General features: G+C 39.8%; 2 protein-coding genes across 9 annotated transcripts; both read right to left on the reverse strand.

Moving 5' to 3' along the window:
• Positions 1–168: 168 nt before the first annotated feature.
• Positions 169–2,905, reverse strand: LOC147172405 (uncharacterized). Of its 2 annotated transcripts, none has more exons than XM_086078998.1 (6): positions 2,347–2,905; positions 2,052–2,132; positions 1,849–1,961; positions 1,716–1,770; positions 908–1,009; positions 169–828 (listed from the first exon to the last, which is right to left on the reverse strand). In XM_086078998.1, exons 3-6 carry the CDS (start codon positions 1,950–1,952, stop codon positions 244–246), a joined length of 846 nt encoding a protein of 281 aa, XP_085935124.1. In that variant the 5' UTR covers positions 1,953–1,961; positions 2,052–2,132; positions 2,347–2,905; the 3' UTR covers positions 169–243. The 2 variants fall into 2 exon arrangements, with proteins under 2 accessions (XP_085935124.1, XP_085935123.1); XM_086078997.1 differs by having other exon boundaries at positions 2,039–2,132.
• Positions 2,906–4,783: 1,878 nt separating this feature from the next.
• On the reverse strand, positions 4,784–13,866 carry LOC147172406 (neuronal acetylcholine receptor subunit alpha-7-like). 7 transcript variants are annotated; one of them, XM_086078261.1, is made up of 10 exons: positions 13,726–13,866; positions 10,988–11,127; positions 9,582–9,626; positions 9,273–9,382; positions 9,085–9,164; positions 8,579–8,746; positions 7,635–7,829; positions 6,028–6,114; positions 5,842–5,951; positions 4,784–5,748 (listed from the first exon to the last, which is right to left on the reverse strand). In XM_086078261.1, the coding sequence occupies exons 1-10, from the start codon at positions 13,775–13,777 to the stop codon at positions 4,942–4,944; spliced, it is 1,794 nt and encodes a 597-aa protein (XP_085934387.1). In that variant the 5' UTR covers positions 13,778–13,866; the 3' UTR covers positions 4,784–4,941. The 7 variants fall into 7 exon arrangements, with proteins under 7 accessions (XP_085934387.1, XP_085934386.1, XP_085934389.1 ...); XM_086078260.1 differs by having other exon boundaries at positions 4,784–5,769; XM_086078266.1 differs by having other exon boundaries at positions 5,155–5,748; positions 5,842–5,946.
• Positions 13,867–14,252: the final 386 nt, after the last annotated feature.

The raw sequence follows: 14,252 nt of genomic DNA on the forward strand, positions 1-14,252 counted from the left end.
AATTGATTCTGAATCGAATCGCAGACCCAAAAATCGGAATCGAATCGTGAGACATTTAAAGATTCCCAACCCTAATAAACATGCATAAACATAGACAAGCTCCCAAATGGGAAAATATATATTGCCCTAAGAGAACCAAAAACAAAAAACAAAAACACTTGATGAGAGTACTTCTATTAAACCGTTTAATGAACAAATGTACAAATGTAAAATGATAATACACGTGATAATGCCCGGAGTCCTTCAATTCCCCCTGCTGTGTACAACAGCAGCAGAGAAGCACGAGTTTTCATGACTGGCCGTGTAGACCATCTGCACAATGGCACTCACGACGCTGTCCCGCGCAGTGACCGAGGTGTCATCCGAGTCCATCAGGGGGAAGTTTGCAAAGCACTCCACGAACTTTTGAAACAAACTTTGGGTGATTTTCAAAGCAACTACGGAGCAGAGGCGCACGAGCTCGTCCTGTGCGACGCATTCAGGACTCAGGCAGGGGATCGAAATCAGGGCGGCGATCAGCATCCTGCCAATCTCCTCGCTTGCGCCCATAGATCTTTCTGCCAAAGTTGCCGTGACGGATCTCTCATTGGCAGGTGGCTCCAGCTCCTGCAGAAGGACGCGCAGAGCCGATTCGACCGTCGTCCGCACCAGGGACCCGAGAGCGCGTTTTAACAGTGGGTGGAAAAACTGTTTTTGTGTCACGGTCATCTCGGTGCTGTCCGGCGACGTCAGCAGCTCATTAAGCAGATGGCAGAGGAAGGTGTCAGTGTCCCGTTCGGCTCGGGGCCACAGTGCTGACAGGTACCTGTGGAGGCCTTGCAGTGTCACCTTTGAAAAGACAAACATGGTAAATAAGCGCCTGAATTGTTGCACGTGGTTCATTTAGTGCAGGAAATATTTTGCTTACCTTCCTCCCGAGCAATCGCGAAAGGCGTTGCTCTTCACGTACTTCCATGTTCACTTCTCTCTGCATCTTGTTCAGGCGCAAGACCCTTGCCATTGTCCAGGCCTGGACACATGTCAAGTAGATTTATGGATATGTTTTTGATTTGACTATCACAGATAAGTTTGTTTATTTAACTCATACTGTATTATATAGATTCATCACACATTAAAATTGGGGAGGAATTTGCCTTCTGAATTTGTATTTTATTTTTTACAATTTATTAACTCATTTACTGCCATTGACCGCTATAGACGTCAAAAATTCATTTGAGCTATTTCTATTAGTTTAACATTTTTTTCCACTTTTGTGAACAAGAGTATGAAAACCTAGAAAAATATATATTGTACATTTAGAACAGATTTAGAATTTGTGACGAATCGTGAGTCAAGTCATGCGATTAATTACAATAAAATACATTTAATCGCATGACACCCCTAATTTTTAATAATCTTTTCTTTAAAAAAAAAAGATTATTTAAAAAAAAAAGTATTTCATACTCTTGTTAACAAAAGTGAGAAAAAATGTTAAACTAATAGAAATGGTTAAAATGATTTTTGACGTTTATAGGCGTCAATGGCAGTGAATGAGTTAAAATTGGGGATGGATTGAATTTACCTTCTGAAAAGTTATATATATATTTTTTTGTTTTTACAATTTATAAATTGTTTCCAGTGTAAATATTCAAATTTCTTGAGCTTATGACTTCCTGCTTGCACTTAGTTTTGTTTACATTAGACATTCAATATTGCAACTATTATTCTGTACTCACCACGTAAAGGATATAAAACATTCTGGCATCCACGTTCGTGCGCATATCTTGGTACCTATCAAATATACACAAATAGTTATTTCCACATGCAGCCAATTAAAAAAACAACATTTCTTGACCACGTTGTACTCACTCTCGCTGGAAGCTCCTTTTTTTCAGCAACCACATCTTCATGTCTTTTGGCGAGAGACATGGTGGAACTCGGTTTTCCTTGGCCAAAAGTACATATTGCCTCATGAATGCCTTCTGTATTGTATACAAAAACACAAAATATTCTGTTGAGAAGCTACACCAAGACACAATAGTATGTATCATTTTAAAACCTCTGCATTGTACATGCGTTGCTCATGCTCCGACAAGAAGGTCATCTCGACGAGTTCTTCAAGCAGGTTGTAAGCATCAGCGTTGAAGTAAGATCTTGGGACAGAGAAAAATAAATTTTAGAATTTAGAACATATACTGTACTGTGTATCATGTGAATGCAATAGCAAACATTGTTACGAGAAAAAAAAATTATAGGCTCCTGTGATATATAAATACATCATTAACTTAGCTCATTTTTGACGTTCTTATTTTATATTTTCCCCACCCAAAATCAATAAATGTCTATGTTTCTTAAAAGTTTACAAACCTGATCGAGGCTAGATTCCCCATAGTTAAAGTCATGAGAGCTGCGCGCGTTTCTGCTGGTCTTTGAATTGTTTGTGTTTGTAAGCAGTGTGAAGTTATTTTTTTTGTCTACTCTCTCTATATATAAAATCAGAAGATTGAACCTGCGAAGTCTCTTTCATCAAGTTGATCTTCATTTTGCTCTTTCATCGTCAATCACTTTCCACGTGACGTCACTGAGACGCTACTTGTCCATTCGACAATACAACTTAAGATGTTTTAAGTTTTCAAGTTAGACCAAACATAATTCCAACGATTTCTCGAACGGGTTATCCTGAATCCTTTTCTGTTGCTATATCCACATAGAAAAGTAAACAAAGTATTGTATTTAGCCATATCGTTATCTTAACATGACGCGAGCGTAGCATCAAAAGTGAAATAACTCATTTAGATAAAAACTTATTGGAACAGAATTCACATTAAAATTGTCTGACAGTATTAAATTTTTAAACACTGCCGTGTGCCTAGTTGTAAAAGAATACACGTTACGTGGTTCCGGCTTTTCCTTTCTTGTAAGTTACCGTTAGCGCTAAACGCTGAGTTCCGTGCATGCCCTTTCAAAATTATAGCTTATATGCTTAAAACAGGAAGTCAAATTTCCTCCTCGGTGGAGTGAATGTCGAAGGACATAACAATTCTGACATACCACCCTGGGAACTTTAAATGTCCTCTTTTTTTGTAACACAAAATGTCACCACAATGATCTATGAAGATGGCAATAGCCAATGTTTAGATTTCATTTAGGTACCAATAAATTATCTACATTTATTTAACTTTTGTCCGCACCAACCATAACGATTTTTTTTTTAAGCAAGTTTGACTTCAAACAATCGTGTCATCAACCCACTGTTGTATAAAGTTGTATTAAGTTAAAAGTTGGTCTTTATTTGCTTTGTCATCATAAAAAGTGTGTCGTGAAGTGTTGGATGGAAGGTTAGCTTAAATTGGGCAGACAGCGAGCGGAGCGGAGCGACTGGGCGTGAGCAGCTTTTGAATGAACGTACATTCTGTCATCACTTGTGGCAAGAAAGCGACAGAAGAGCACCAGCAACCGTGTTGTCCTTTTACCACACATGAGGGTGTTACAATATGTTTGTTTATTGCCTGTTATCTAACCATATATTATAAAAAAAAAAAAGATTTTTAAATATGTCAGTGGCCGAATTATCCTCTAATTCTGGCATGATTTAACAGTTGTGTTTCCCCCAAAGCCAGTTTTCCAAGGACATGTCATTCAATGTCCTCAGTTAAACTTGTAGTACCATAGCAGACCACCTACATGTTGCTGTGAGTTTGTTCGGTGCGCTGCTGCTGTTACTATAGAGCACGTGCCCGACGTCTTTTAAATTGATTACCTGCACTGCGTTTCAGTTGCAGCTCAGCAGCGCAGTCACTTGATGCAACGAACGATGCATTACCCTGCACAGTAGTCGCGTTACATGCTCAGTGGCCACATAATAAGGTACACCTGCAAGAGATCTATTGTGACCAATTCTGCTTTTGCAAGAATCGAAATGCTCAGAATTGAAGCTGTTAATGGAACAAAACAATTATAGCTTCAATGTTGTGCTTGCTATTTACATGGCAAAGTCAGGGTCACTCCCCTCAAGCTGCATCCCGCTTTAATGGCCAATCATTTAAAACTGTAAAAGCCCGTTTGCTTCCTCAGCATGTTTCCCTCCTTCCTCCCTCTCAAGTATATGCTTTACTTTCTTGCATCCTCTGCATAGCCCTCCTCCTCCTCCTCAGTCTTCAATCATCCCCTCCGTCTCATTTCTGCCCCCCCCCCTTATCGCTATGCTCCACAAATCACTCCCTCCACTACCATCACTCTCCGGCTAGTTATCCCTTCGCAACACCCCCTGTTGAATCTTTTTGAATGTTCCATCAGAGGAGGATGTTTTTCCAATGTTGGTGTTCATTCTACGAAATGATCTAAATGACCTTAATAGGGGATCATTTTCTCAGGTCGTGGAGCAGCAAGCTAAGCAGAGAAGCCCCGACTTCCTTGTCCGCAGCCACTTTGTCTGGCTCTTCCAAGGGGGGCTCCCGAAGCATTCCCAGACTAGCCGAGACACATATTGCTCTATTTTGATGACTGGCATATAAATACTGCGTGCACGTCGCACAACTCCGTGCTGAGGCAGGTTTAGCCCCGTTGTTGGTAAAAGGCCAGCGGATCTAACGAAGGAGGGCTGCGCCACTGAAAGCGAGGTCGCAGCTGACTTCAATCATGGCCAATAAAAATGTGTGAATTGCGAATAATAAAATTTAAAAAATATTTGTAACATAAACAATTTCGCAAATCATAACTGCAATTAAGAACCACCAATGTCTAAACTTAACATGTGAATAGTTTGTTTTAATAGCCTATGGGAGAAAAATAGTGATGTGCTTGGATGTCATGTACATGCATACAATCTGCAACATGATGTGTCCCAGGACACACATATTTCACTTTGCATGCAGTTCTCATATCTTCACATTTCATTTAACAGCAAACGGCCCAAAAAAAAAAATTATTAACGGCAATTGTGCTTGCAAACGTCCCTTCCTCTCAGAGGAAGTCTTTGGCCAGAGCTTCTCCAAAGTTGGGTGCGGCCATGAGAATGGCGATGGTGCAGATGATGTTGAAGACGCTGAATCCGACCAGACAAAGACGGTCGATGACGGCTGCGGCGAACTGCCACTGCTCGGCCAGACTGAGCTGCCGGTCCTGCTCGCGAACCCGTTCTACCAAGAACTGCACTTCTGTGAGAAGCGCCTGAAGCTGGTTGTCCACTGCCCTGTTTCCACTGAGACCACTGTGGGTGTTTGAGGTGGCATCCCTCCCTGAGCCCGTCCCAGTTTCTAACCCACATGGCCCCGGAGACGCGGTGGTTGACTCAAGGTTCAGCGACAATGGCGTTTCCTGGGATTTGCCAGATGAAACATGTTGATGACTCGGCATATCTCCCCCCCCTCCGTCTGATCCTTCTCCATCTTCGCCTGCTGCTCCGTAAGAGCCTCTCATTTGACTGTGACTCTGAGCTTCCAGTTCTGCTGTGGACGAAAAGGCCTGGAAGCCCATGTAGGGCAGATGACCGTTCGGCTGAGGATGCAGATTGGGGGCGGGATCTCCGCGGATGGGATGCGGGAGAATGATGGCTTGGGGGATGCACCCGTTTGGTGGTGAGTGGTGGAGCTGAGCCAGGCTGGCTCTCAGGGAGGCGAGGCTCTGGGGGAGGATGGAAGTCAGCTGGGTGGTGGTGGTGGTGGTGGCGGGTGAGGACAGGGTCTTGCTTTGAGCGTCCACCTGGCTGTTGTGAAGATCTTGTTCGACTCCCTCGCCCGGTCGTTTCATCCGGAGAAACCAAGGAACCCACTGCAGCAGAATTAGGTTGACCTGTCAAACGACGACAATAGAATAAGAGAGTGCTTGCGTCGCAGAAGTAACAGCACGAAGGATCCAACTCACCCAATGTGGAATTTGCCCATTGTTGGGGTTGTGGTGATGGAACTGAAGGACAACGACCGTCGCCACCACGGACATCCCAACAATCACCATGGTGCTGGCGAAATACTGACCTGAGAAAGAAATTGTTAACATCTTGCCTGAAAATCAATGAATGTCAAACTGCGGCAAAAACATCAAGAAACTCACCTATGAGTGGTATAGAATCTGAAGTTGCGGGCATGATCTCGGCAACCATCAACATGAAGACTGTTAGAGAAAGTAGAACGGTAATGCCTGGAAGGATGAGATAAAAAAAAAAATCATCTTTAATAGAAGAGTCAACAGACATGCGTTCCTTCAAGTTGGAGTTGATGAGCTGACAGCACACCTCCCTAGACTTCATTTCAGAAAGGTGTCAAAGGATGAACTCTGCATTTGTTAAGCATTTGACTTTGACTTTTAGCAGCAGTTTCTGTGAAATAAGCTGACGTATTTAAAGGGGGCATGTTTTGGAAAATTTACTTTTTATTGCTTGTGTGCTGACAGTTGGATGTCTGGAGGACTATAGCAGAAGTGTCGCTTCTGTTAGGCCGTTTTCAGGTGACTGTGGCTCAGGGGGTAGAACGGATCATTCAGTGACACGAGGGTCACGAGTTCAATTCCTCCTTGTGACTGTCAAAGTGTCCTTGGTGAAGACAGTGAATTCTAGTTTGCTCCCAGTGTGCATGGCAACAGCTGCCAATTGGTGTGTGAATTTGTGAAGTGTTTTTGGCACTACATGGTGTAGATGAGAGATACAATTGACCATTTATTTATTTTTTGGGCGGGTGGGGGGTGGTAGGTTTCTACTTCCTGTTTTTGTTCTATTGCCATTTGCTCGATAGGACTCTCAGCTGGTAACACACAACATTTGTTGTTCGATTCCATCTGTTTATGCTGTTGGACAATAAGGAGCCCTGAGTGAAGCTGTAGACTGCTGTTAGCTTGTCATGCTAGGGATGAGCGTTTTTCATTTTTTGAGCGTGAGTTCCTTCAAGGTCACAGCGTTTCCTAAACGTTCTCTAAATACTCTTATTTATTTATTTTTATTTTTATTTTTATTATTATTATTATATATTTTTCTTCTTCCTTTTTAAAAAAAAAATTCTGGAGAGCTCAGTTCATTCGGTAATTTTACCTATTTGACATATGTCATCATCATTGCTCTCTCTCTTTTTTTTTTCTCTAAATACTCTTAATGGGTGTCCAAACAGTCTTAATGGTCTTTCTTCTCGCAAGGAAATTTTGAACATGTTGAAATTTTCAAAAGACAAGTAAGACTGTTTAGAGAACATTTAGAGAACCATTAAGTCTGTTTAGAAAAATAGTTTTCTAAATGTCCTCTGTCTAGAGAGTAGAGAATCATTAAGACGTTTAGCAAACACATTCACTTTAGAGAACCATTAAAACTGTTTAGAGAAAGTGTTTGCTGAACGTTCTCTAAGTTTACTGTTACTGTTATTGGTTTTCTAAACAGTAAGACTGTTTGGAGAAAGGGTTTCCTAAACGTTCTCTGTGTAGAGAACCGTTAAGACTCTTTAGAAAACATTTAGGAAACACTTTCTCTAAACAATTTTAATGGTACTCTAAGCAGTTTGAAATTTAAAAAAATAATAATAATTAAAAAAAATAATTCTGCTGACTTTCTGACAACATTCCTTTTTTCTCCGACAGAGCAAGACTCGAGAAGAACCACGCGTGTTGAATATGCAGACGGGCGTGCGTGTTTCAAACTTCTAACCCAAGCGCGCTTTCTCATATTCGCGTCTCCTCACCCAAGCTGATCTTTTCCCCAGAGCTGGCCGGGAGCAAGAAGACCAACAGCGTCATGGACGAGAGGAGCACGCAGGGAATGAGAAGGTTGAGAGCGTAGTAGAGGGTTCGCCGGCGTAGAGTGACCACGAAGGTCACGTCCGGGTAAGGCTCTGCGCAACACTCGTAGAAAACCTCATGGCGAGTGCCGGGAACCTCTGAGGGCGACACGAGGGGCAAAGATGCAGAGAGTAGGACAATGATATGTGATGCCACAAGTGGGCCGCTGGTTTAATGAAGATTCAAAACACAAAGGATTAACATTTTTCTGTTAACACTGTAGGTAAGTGATAGGCTACAGTGCGTTCCGATTTATGTTGATATTCAGGTTACATCGTCACCATAGGAACTGAAGCAAAACCACGGGCCTCCTAAGTTTAGGTTGTTACATTCTCAGCTGCAGGAGAGCTAATAACAAATTTTAGGATATAAATTAGAAGGGAAAAAAAGTCTCATCGGGGAGCAACTTTCTTGGTGCAAATATACTGTGTACACAATATAGCATCGGGAAAAAGTGGGTGAGGCCCAGTGGGATACTTCCTCTAGTTTATCGCTGTTAACTAACACGCTTTCAAACTGAAATGCAATATTTCTCATTTTTGCCAAAGACATTTTTCACAAGGTTTATATAATAATTGTAATTCCCGATAATCATACAGTACTGTGCAAACTATTAGAGATGTTACATTGCAATGCACATCCGTTTCTTAACATCTAGATAACTGATGCAAAGATTATCTTTGTTGTTTTATTATATAAAACAACAATGGAATTAATAACCCAAGACTTTTGCACAGTACGGTATCACACTTCAACATCAACTCTTAATGAGGCATGAAAAGTTCATTTTGAACACCCACTTGTTTTTTGTTTTTTAACCATCCAGGATGTAAACAGTCAGCCTCACCCAGTAGGTCCCACTCCCCATTGAGCATGTATCCCGACACGTCTGCCTCCTTCATCTGGATGTCCAGCAACCAGCCATTAAACGTCCAGGAGCCAAACTTCAGCTCGCATCGCTGAATATCAAATGGAAACCAGCGCACGTCCACATTACAGGTGCTGATAAAAATTCCTTAGAAACAAAGAAGTGTCAGTGTTCCAAAGGCATAAAAAATATATACATTTTTGAAATAGTCAAGTCAACTTTACTTATATAGCACCTTATCATGCAAAGAAGCAACGCAAAGTGCTTTACAAAAAATAAAAATAAGAATAAGAATGAAAAAAAGAATTTAAAAAATTAAAAATACAGATAAAAAATACAAATAAAAAATACAAATAAAAAATACAAAAATACAAAAATACAAAAATACAAAAATACAAAAATACAAAAATACAAAAATACAAAAATACAAAAAAATAATAAAATAAATAAATAAATAATTAATTAATTAAATAACAGCAACTCACCTGGAGGCAAATACTCACAGAAGCCACTGGAGTTTACCAGCACGTTGGTCTTAAAGGTGCCGTCAAACTTGTCGTGAGCACTGCAGTAGAGTCACAATGATGAGTGTGCGTGTGTGTGTGTGTGGGGGTGTGTGCGTGTGAGTGTGTGTGTGTGGGGGGGGGGGGGGGTCTATGTGTGCATGACAAACCTATTATAAAGCAATATGTCAGGTGTCCATACTTGATCCGCAGTGAAGCGAAGGTTTTTAACTCCAGGGTACTCTGACTGATTCCACTGCAAGTAGTGATCATACCACTGCTGGGGGGCACCAATATAGAGTTTATTGATGATTAATCTGGTGCTCAGATCTGCATAACAAGCATAAATTATACAGCAGTCAAGTGTATTAAATTATTCAATTCTGCATTTCTGTTGCACTTATTCTTGCCATCTGTTGCTATGTGGGCTTGTCTATTTATAAACAGCTATAATAACAGATTATTAATGAATAACTCACCATCTGCAGCCAGATATTTGTGGTGAGGATCTGGTTCTTTTCATCCTTGAACAATGCAAAAGTACATGGAACAAAACAAACAATTTAAGCTGTGAAGTGATTAATTCATATTTAATAGACACATTCCAGACCTTATTTTCTCTATTAAAGAATTGTTCAACCTTGGCGGAGCCTACTGGGTACCATTGTACAGTGGTCGATTATTGATAACTTAGATTCGAGTAAACATAGCTGTTGGGAGTTGAACTAGAAGTAAGAGAGCATCCTGCAAAATTGTAATTCTCTATTTCGTTACCATCAGGTAGCAAGAAAATGCCATCAAAGGAAACGTTTGAAGGAGAAAGACAGGAGTGTCCCTGCGAGGGAAGTCCCACAGAGGAAAAACGATGGCAAATTGCATATTGACAAAAAGAAATAGGGCCTAAATCACCTCAGATCATATTTTTCAAAATAGGGTAGATTTTTATGATGACAATAATTTTAATAATTACAATAGCAGTTAATTTGTTTATTTTATTGTAGTACTTATTTTTATCACTGTACTTTACATTTATAAGTATTTCATTAAAAAAATGCTAAATGTTTTTTAAATAAATTATATGAATACTAGACCATCAAAATAAAGACGATATAATATTATTATGATGACATAATCATTACTTTAATTTCATTATTAGTTTCTTTATTTTTTTAAATAAAATCTGTATAGACCTATAGTTTAAGAAAAATATACATAAATCATTATTATTATTAATTCATTGTTTTGTTTTGTTACTTGAACTTTTTTATCTTTTTACCACTTTTCAGGCTTTAAACATAGATATCAAAAAAAAAATTGTGTGTGTGTAGAATCAACACTAACAATTCTGAAGTGGAACAAAATGCATACGGTATTTTAAACTCTTTTTTTCCCCCTTACAAATCAATAATTGAAAAGTAGGGTGTATGGAATTATTCATCCCCTTTTCTCTCAGTGCAGACAACTGACTCCAGAAATTCCCTGATGATTTCTGACAGATACAATCTTGACCTGAATGACGGATGATGATAAATAGAGTTAAATGCACTCTGTACATATACAATATCATATCATGTGTACATGCTTCACAGGAATCCAGATTTGGGTCTAGATCAATAGTCGGTGTGGTTTAAAGTGGAGTTCAGGCTTGCCTCACCCAGTGATTTGGCTGAACTGGACAATTGTGAAAATGATACAGCCGGCAACTCTAACCTGCACACCTGGTGTTTGACTCTTGCACATTTACCAACTCGCTGCCAACAGTTAGTCACTCGTGAAAATTGTTTGTATTTCAGATAATGTATTTTTGTTTGTAACAATAGCTTTTGAATAACAATATTCAGCTGGACATGATTTGTGTTGTGCTTGGTGGTGTGGATTTGCCTACCACGTCCATGACTTGCATTAGAGTGATGGAGAAGTGGACGGTGAGGCTGTGGGAGTCATTGGCCACGGGCCTCTCCATGGGGTTATAATCTTTCAGCAGCTCCCTGAGCAAAAAGCGTTGATGGGGACCCTGCGTTGTCTCTTTGTGGGTCGATAGAAGGGGATCAAGTGCAGATGGAGAATTTGGAAAGTATTGATTACGTGGGAAAAGGGAGAAAAGAGGAGAGGGGAGCCATGAACGAGAGAACGCTGCGTCAGAAGAAAGCAAAAGAGTAATAGAACCTCGCTACTTCTAATCAATTACGACCCCTGTTTGATCACCGGCCGACACACATGCTCTTCCTGCTGTTGTAAAGATGTCCGCTGCGTTTCAGGAGCAGAAAAAGTGAGGCTGTTAAACGTGGCCATAAGCGGGTCACACAGCATTCACTGGAATATGAGCTTTCACTCCGCGGACCATAACTCCAGACGAGGAGGCTTCGATTGGGTGATTTCTCAAGAGGGTAATTACATTGATGTGGACACAACGATCATTTAAGAGCCACGGTACACTTTACATATGGACAAAAGAACTGGTCTACTGTATATGACGGGTGCTAAGTTAACTCTTGGAACAGAAAAGGACCTTCCTTCACAGTGTTCCACAAAGTCAGAAGAAATCTGGGAAATAAAAAAATAAATAATTTTTTCTTTCTTTTTTTTAAAGAGCAATGATGATGACATTACCGAATGAACAATACTGAGCTCTTAAAAAAAAAAAAAAAAAAGCAATCTGGGATATATTTTTGACAATAATATGTTCTATGTAGTCCCACTAGTCTAAATATGGTATTCTGGTTAATATTGTGTTCATGGAATATGAGTTAAGCAGCAAAATGCAGCAGAAAGTGGCCATTTTGCCACTTGCTGTCGCCTGACGATGACATCACAGTTGCTCAGGTCTCAGGTAACAACAAATCACAGCGCAGCTGCAGAAAACAGGTGAGCTCTGATTGGTTGTTGCCTGAGATCTGAGCAACTGTGATGTCATCTTCAGTCGATGGCAAGTGGCAAAATGGCCGCCCCCCAAGATGGATTAAAAACTGCTGCATTTTGCTTCATAACTCATATTCCAAAAGAATGTCATGTTTAGACTATTGAGGTCACATATAACATATTATTGTCAAGAAAGGTTTAAGGTTGACATCCACTTTTAAATAATAAGATGTACGGAGTAAAAGTAAAAACTAGTATCCAGAAGAATCACTGCCTTATAAACCACTAAGATTGAAACCCCCTACATTTTATTGCAGTCATAAAACTTTAAATTACTCCTCTCGAAGTGTAAATTTTAATTATTGAATTTTAGGGGGAAACAGCTAAATGAAAGCAAGCAACGCATATATCAGGAATCTTGATAATGTCAATTATGTACAGTACGTGGTCCATGGGTCACACTCTTATTATTTTATGGAGGTGATTTAAAAAAATTATCACCAAAAAAGTTGAATTGGTATTCCATTCCACTTCATATCCTCACAGTTTGGGGATCCACGATGCAAGATTGTTTCAGTATTAAATTAACACTGTTGCGGTTGAGAGCTTTTAAAAAGTAGTAAATTAATATAATCATGTAATCAATTTACTTGTTTATCTTCATTGCGGGTGCTGTAATTGCCATTTATTATGGCTTTTAGGTATTGCATTTTGTTTGATGACATGTTTATTTTCACTTCTGGTTAGTTGAATGTGCCTCGAGGGTGAAGGATGACTTAAACATGAATCAAACTTTCTGACATCCCAATTGTTGCTATGGTTACAGTGTGGTGAGATATAAACACAAACAATAGAAGAGTCAAACTAGTACAAGTATTTTTGGAGAATTGTTTAATATAAAAGTAACATAACAGGACATATAGTGAATATAAAAAGTCTACACACCCCTTTTTTTTTGGGGGCGACATAAAAAATTGATACCAAGATAAATAATTTCAAAACTGATAGTATCCACCTATGTGACCTATAACCTGTACAACTTAGTTGGGGAAGCTAAAAATAAATAAAAAATAAACAACTGAGACAATGTGTTTGCACAAGTGTAAGCACCCTCTTCTAAATAGGGGAGTGGCTGTAATTAGTATTAATAAACCATATTCATGTTAAATGGTATTCAGCACACAACTGCCACCCTTTAAAGTACCTCTGATTAACCCCAAATAAAGTTCAGATGTTCTGTTCGGCTTTTGTTTATGTTTATGTTTACTTCCTCCCTCGATAAGATTTTCGTTTTCATTTGAGTTGAACAGGTCACACATTGCTGATGGAAAATGTTTTGAAACGATTTATCTTGGTCTCTCTTTTTTTTTTTTCACGAAAAATGGCGTCTTAACATGGGTGTGTAGATTTTTGATATCCACTGTATGTACTGTATTGTTTTGTTTTTGTTTTTTAATCACCGTCCTATAGCATTTGCCAGAGCATTAATCTGTTGATTATGGCTATACTGCAAGAGTCCAATGGGTCAAGCCATTTTAAGTAACCACTTAATGACCTGTAATCGCAGTCTCTTTATTGCAGCATGGTTACATCAGTACTCTCATGCGCTGCTAAGCAATAATTTGAGATGAATATATCTCAAGCATGACGGCTGTCGTTACAAAGCAGCTTCTTCAGTAGCGAAACAAAACATGCAAGGTCACATGCACACGCACACACACAAAACCACACTTGTTAGAGGCCAGGCTTGTCAAAGTCACTCACCTCGCAGCTGGGTGGCAAGTGTCAAAAGCCAAAGTGCCGCAGCCTGCAACATGCTGCGTGCATTCCCTTCTTTGTATGCACGGAGAAAGAGTGGTGGAAGATGATGGATAGATCCAGATGTGAAGAGAGGTTGAGTGTGAAATGAACAGCAGCGGCGCAAGGGAAGAAGCAGGAGATGAGGTGAGGAGGAGGAGGAGAGAGAGAAAGAGAGAGAGAGAGAGAGAGGAGAGAGGGTGGGTGAGAGAAAGATGGAGTGAAACAAACACTAGTGGGATGAAGGAGGATGCTCTTTTTTTTACCTGTAGTGTGTTTTACATTGACATACACATATACAACATTTATTTGGCACTTTTTGTTTTAACAGTCTGTAGTTTAGTTAAGGGAAGTTCATCATTTCATTCATTAGGCCCATCAGCCCCCCACCCTATTTAAGAGGGTATAACGTATAGTATTCTATATATAGTATTCTATGAAGAAACAAAACCACAACAGGTCACAAAATCACTGGCACGTTAAAGTGCAGTACA

The sequence above is a fragment of the Leptonotus elevatus genome, chromosome 6, assembly GCF_054856555.1.
Source record: "Leptonotus elevatus isolate MCC_2025b chromosome 6, RoL_Lele_1.0, whole genome shotgun sequence".
Lineage (NCBI taxonomy): Eukaryota > Metazoa > Chordata > Actinopteri > Syngnathiformes > Syngnathidae > Leptonotus > Leptonotus elevatus.

Coding starts and splice junctions, on each gene's coding strand:
- LOC147172405 (XM_086078997.1), bottom strand. CDS start 2,381: ATGACTTTAACTATGGGGAATCTAGCCTCGATCAG. Junction 1,010..1,715: donor TGTTTTATATCCTTTACGTG/GTGAGTACAGAA, acceptor ACATGTGTCCAG/GCCTGGACAATGGCAAGGGT. Junction 829..907: donor CGCGATTGCTCGGGAGGAAG/GTAAGCAAAATA, acceptor GTCTTTTCAAAG/GTGACACTGCAAGGCCTCCA.
- LOC147172406 (XM_086078260.1), bottom strand. CDS start 13,777: ATGTTGCAGGCTGCGGCACTTTGGCTTTTGACACTTGCCACCCAGCTG. Junction 9,627..10,987: donor TAATGCAAGTCATGGACGTG/GTAGGCAAATCC, acceptor GCATTGTTCAAG/GATGAAAAGAACCAGATCCT. Junction 5,770..5,841: donor ATGGGCAAATTCCACATTGG/GTGAGTTGGATC, acceptor GTCGTTTGACAG/GTCAACCTAATTCTGCTGCA.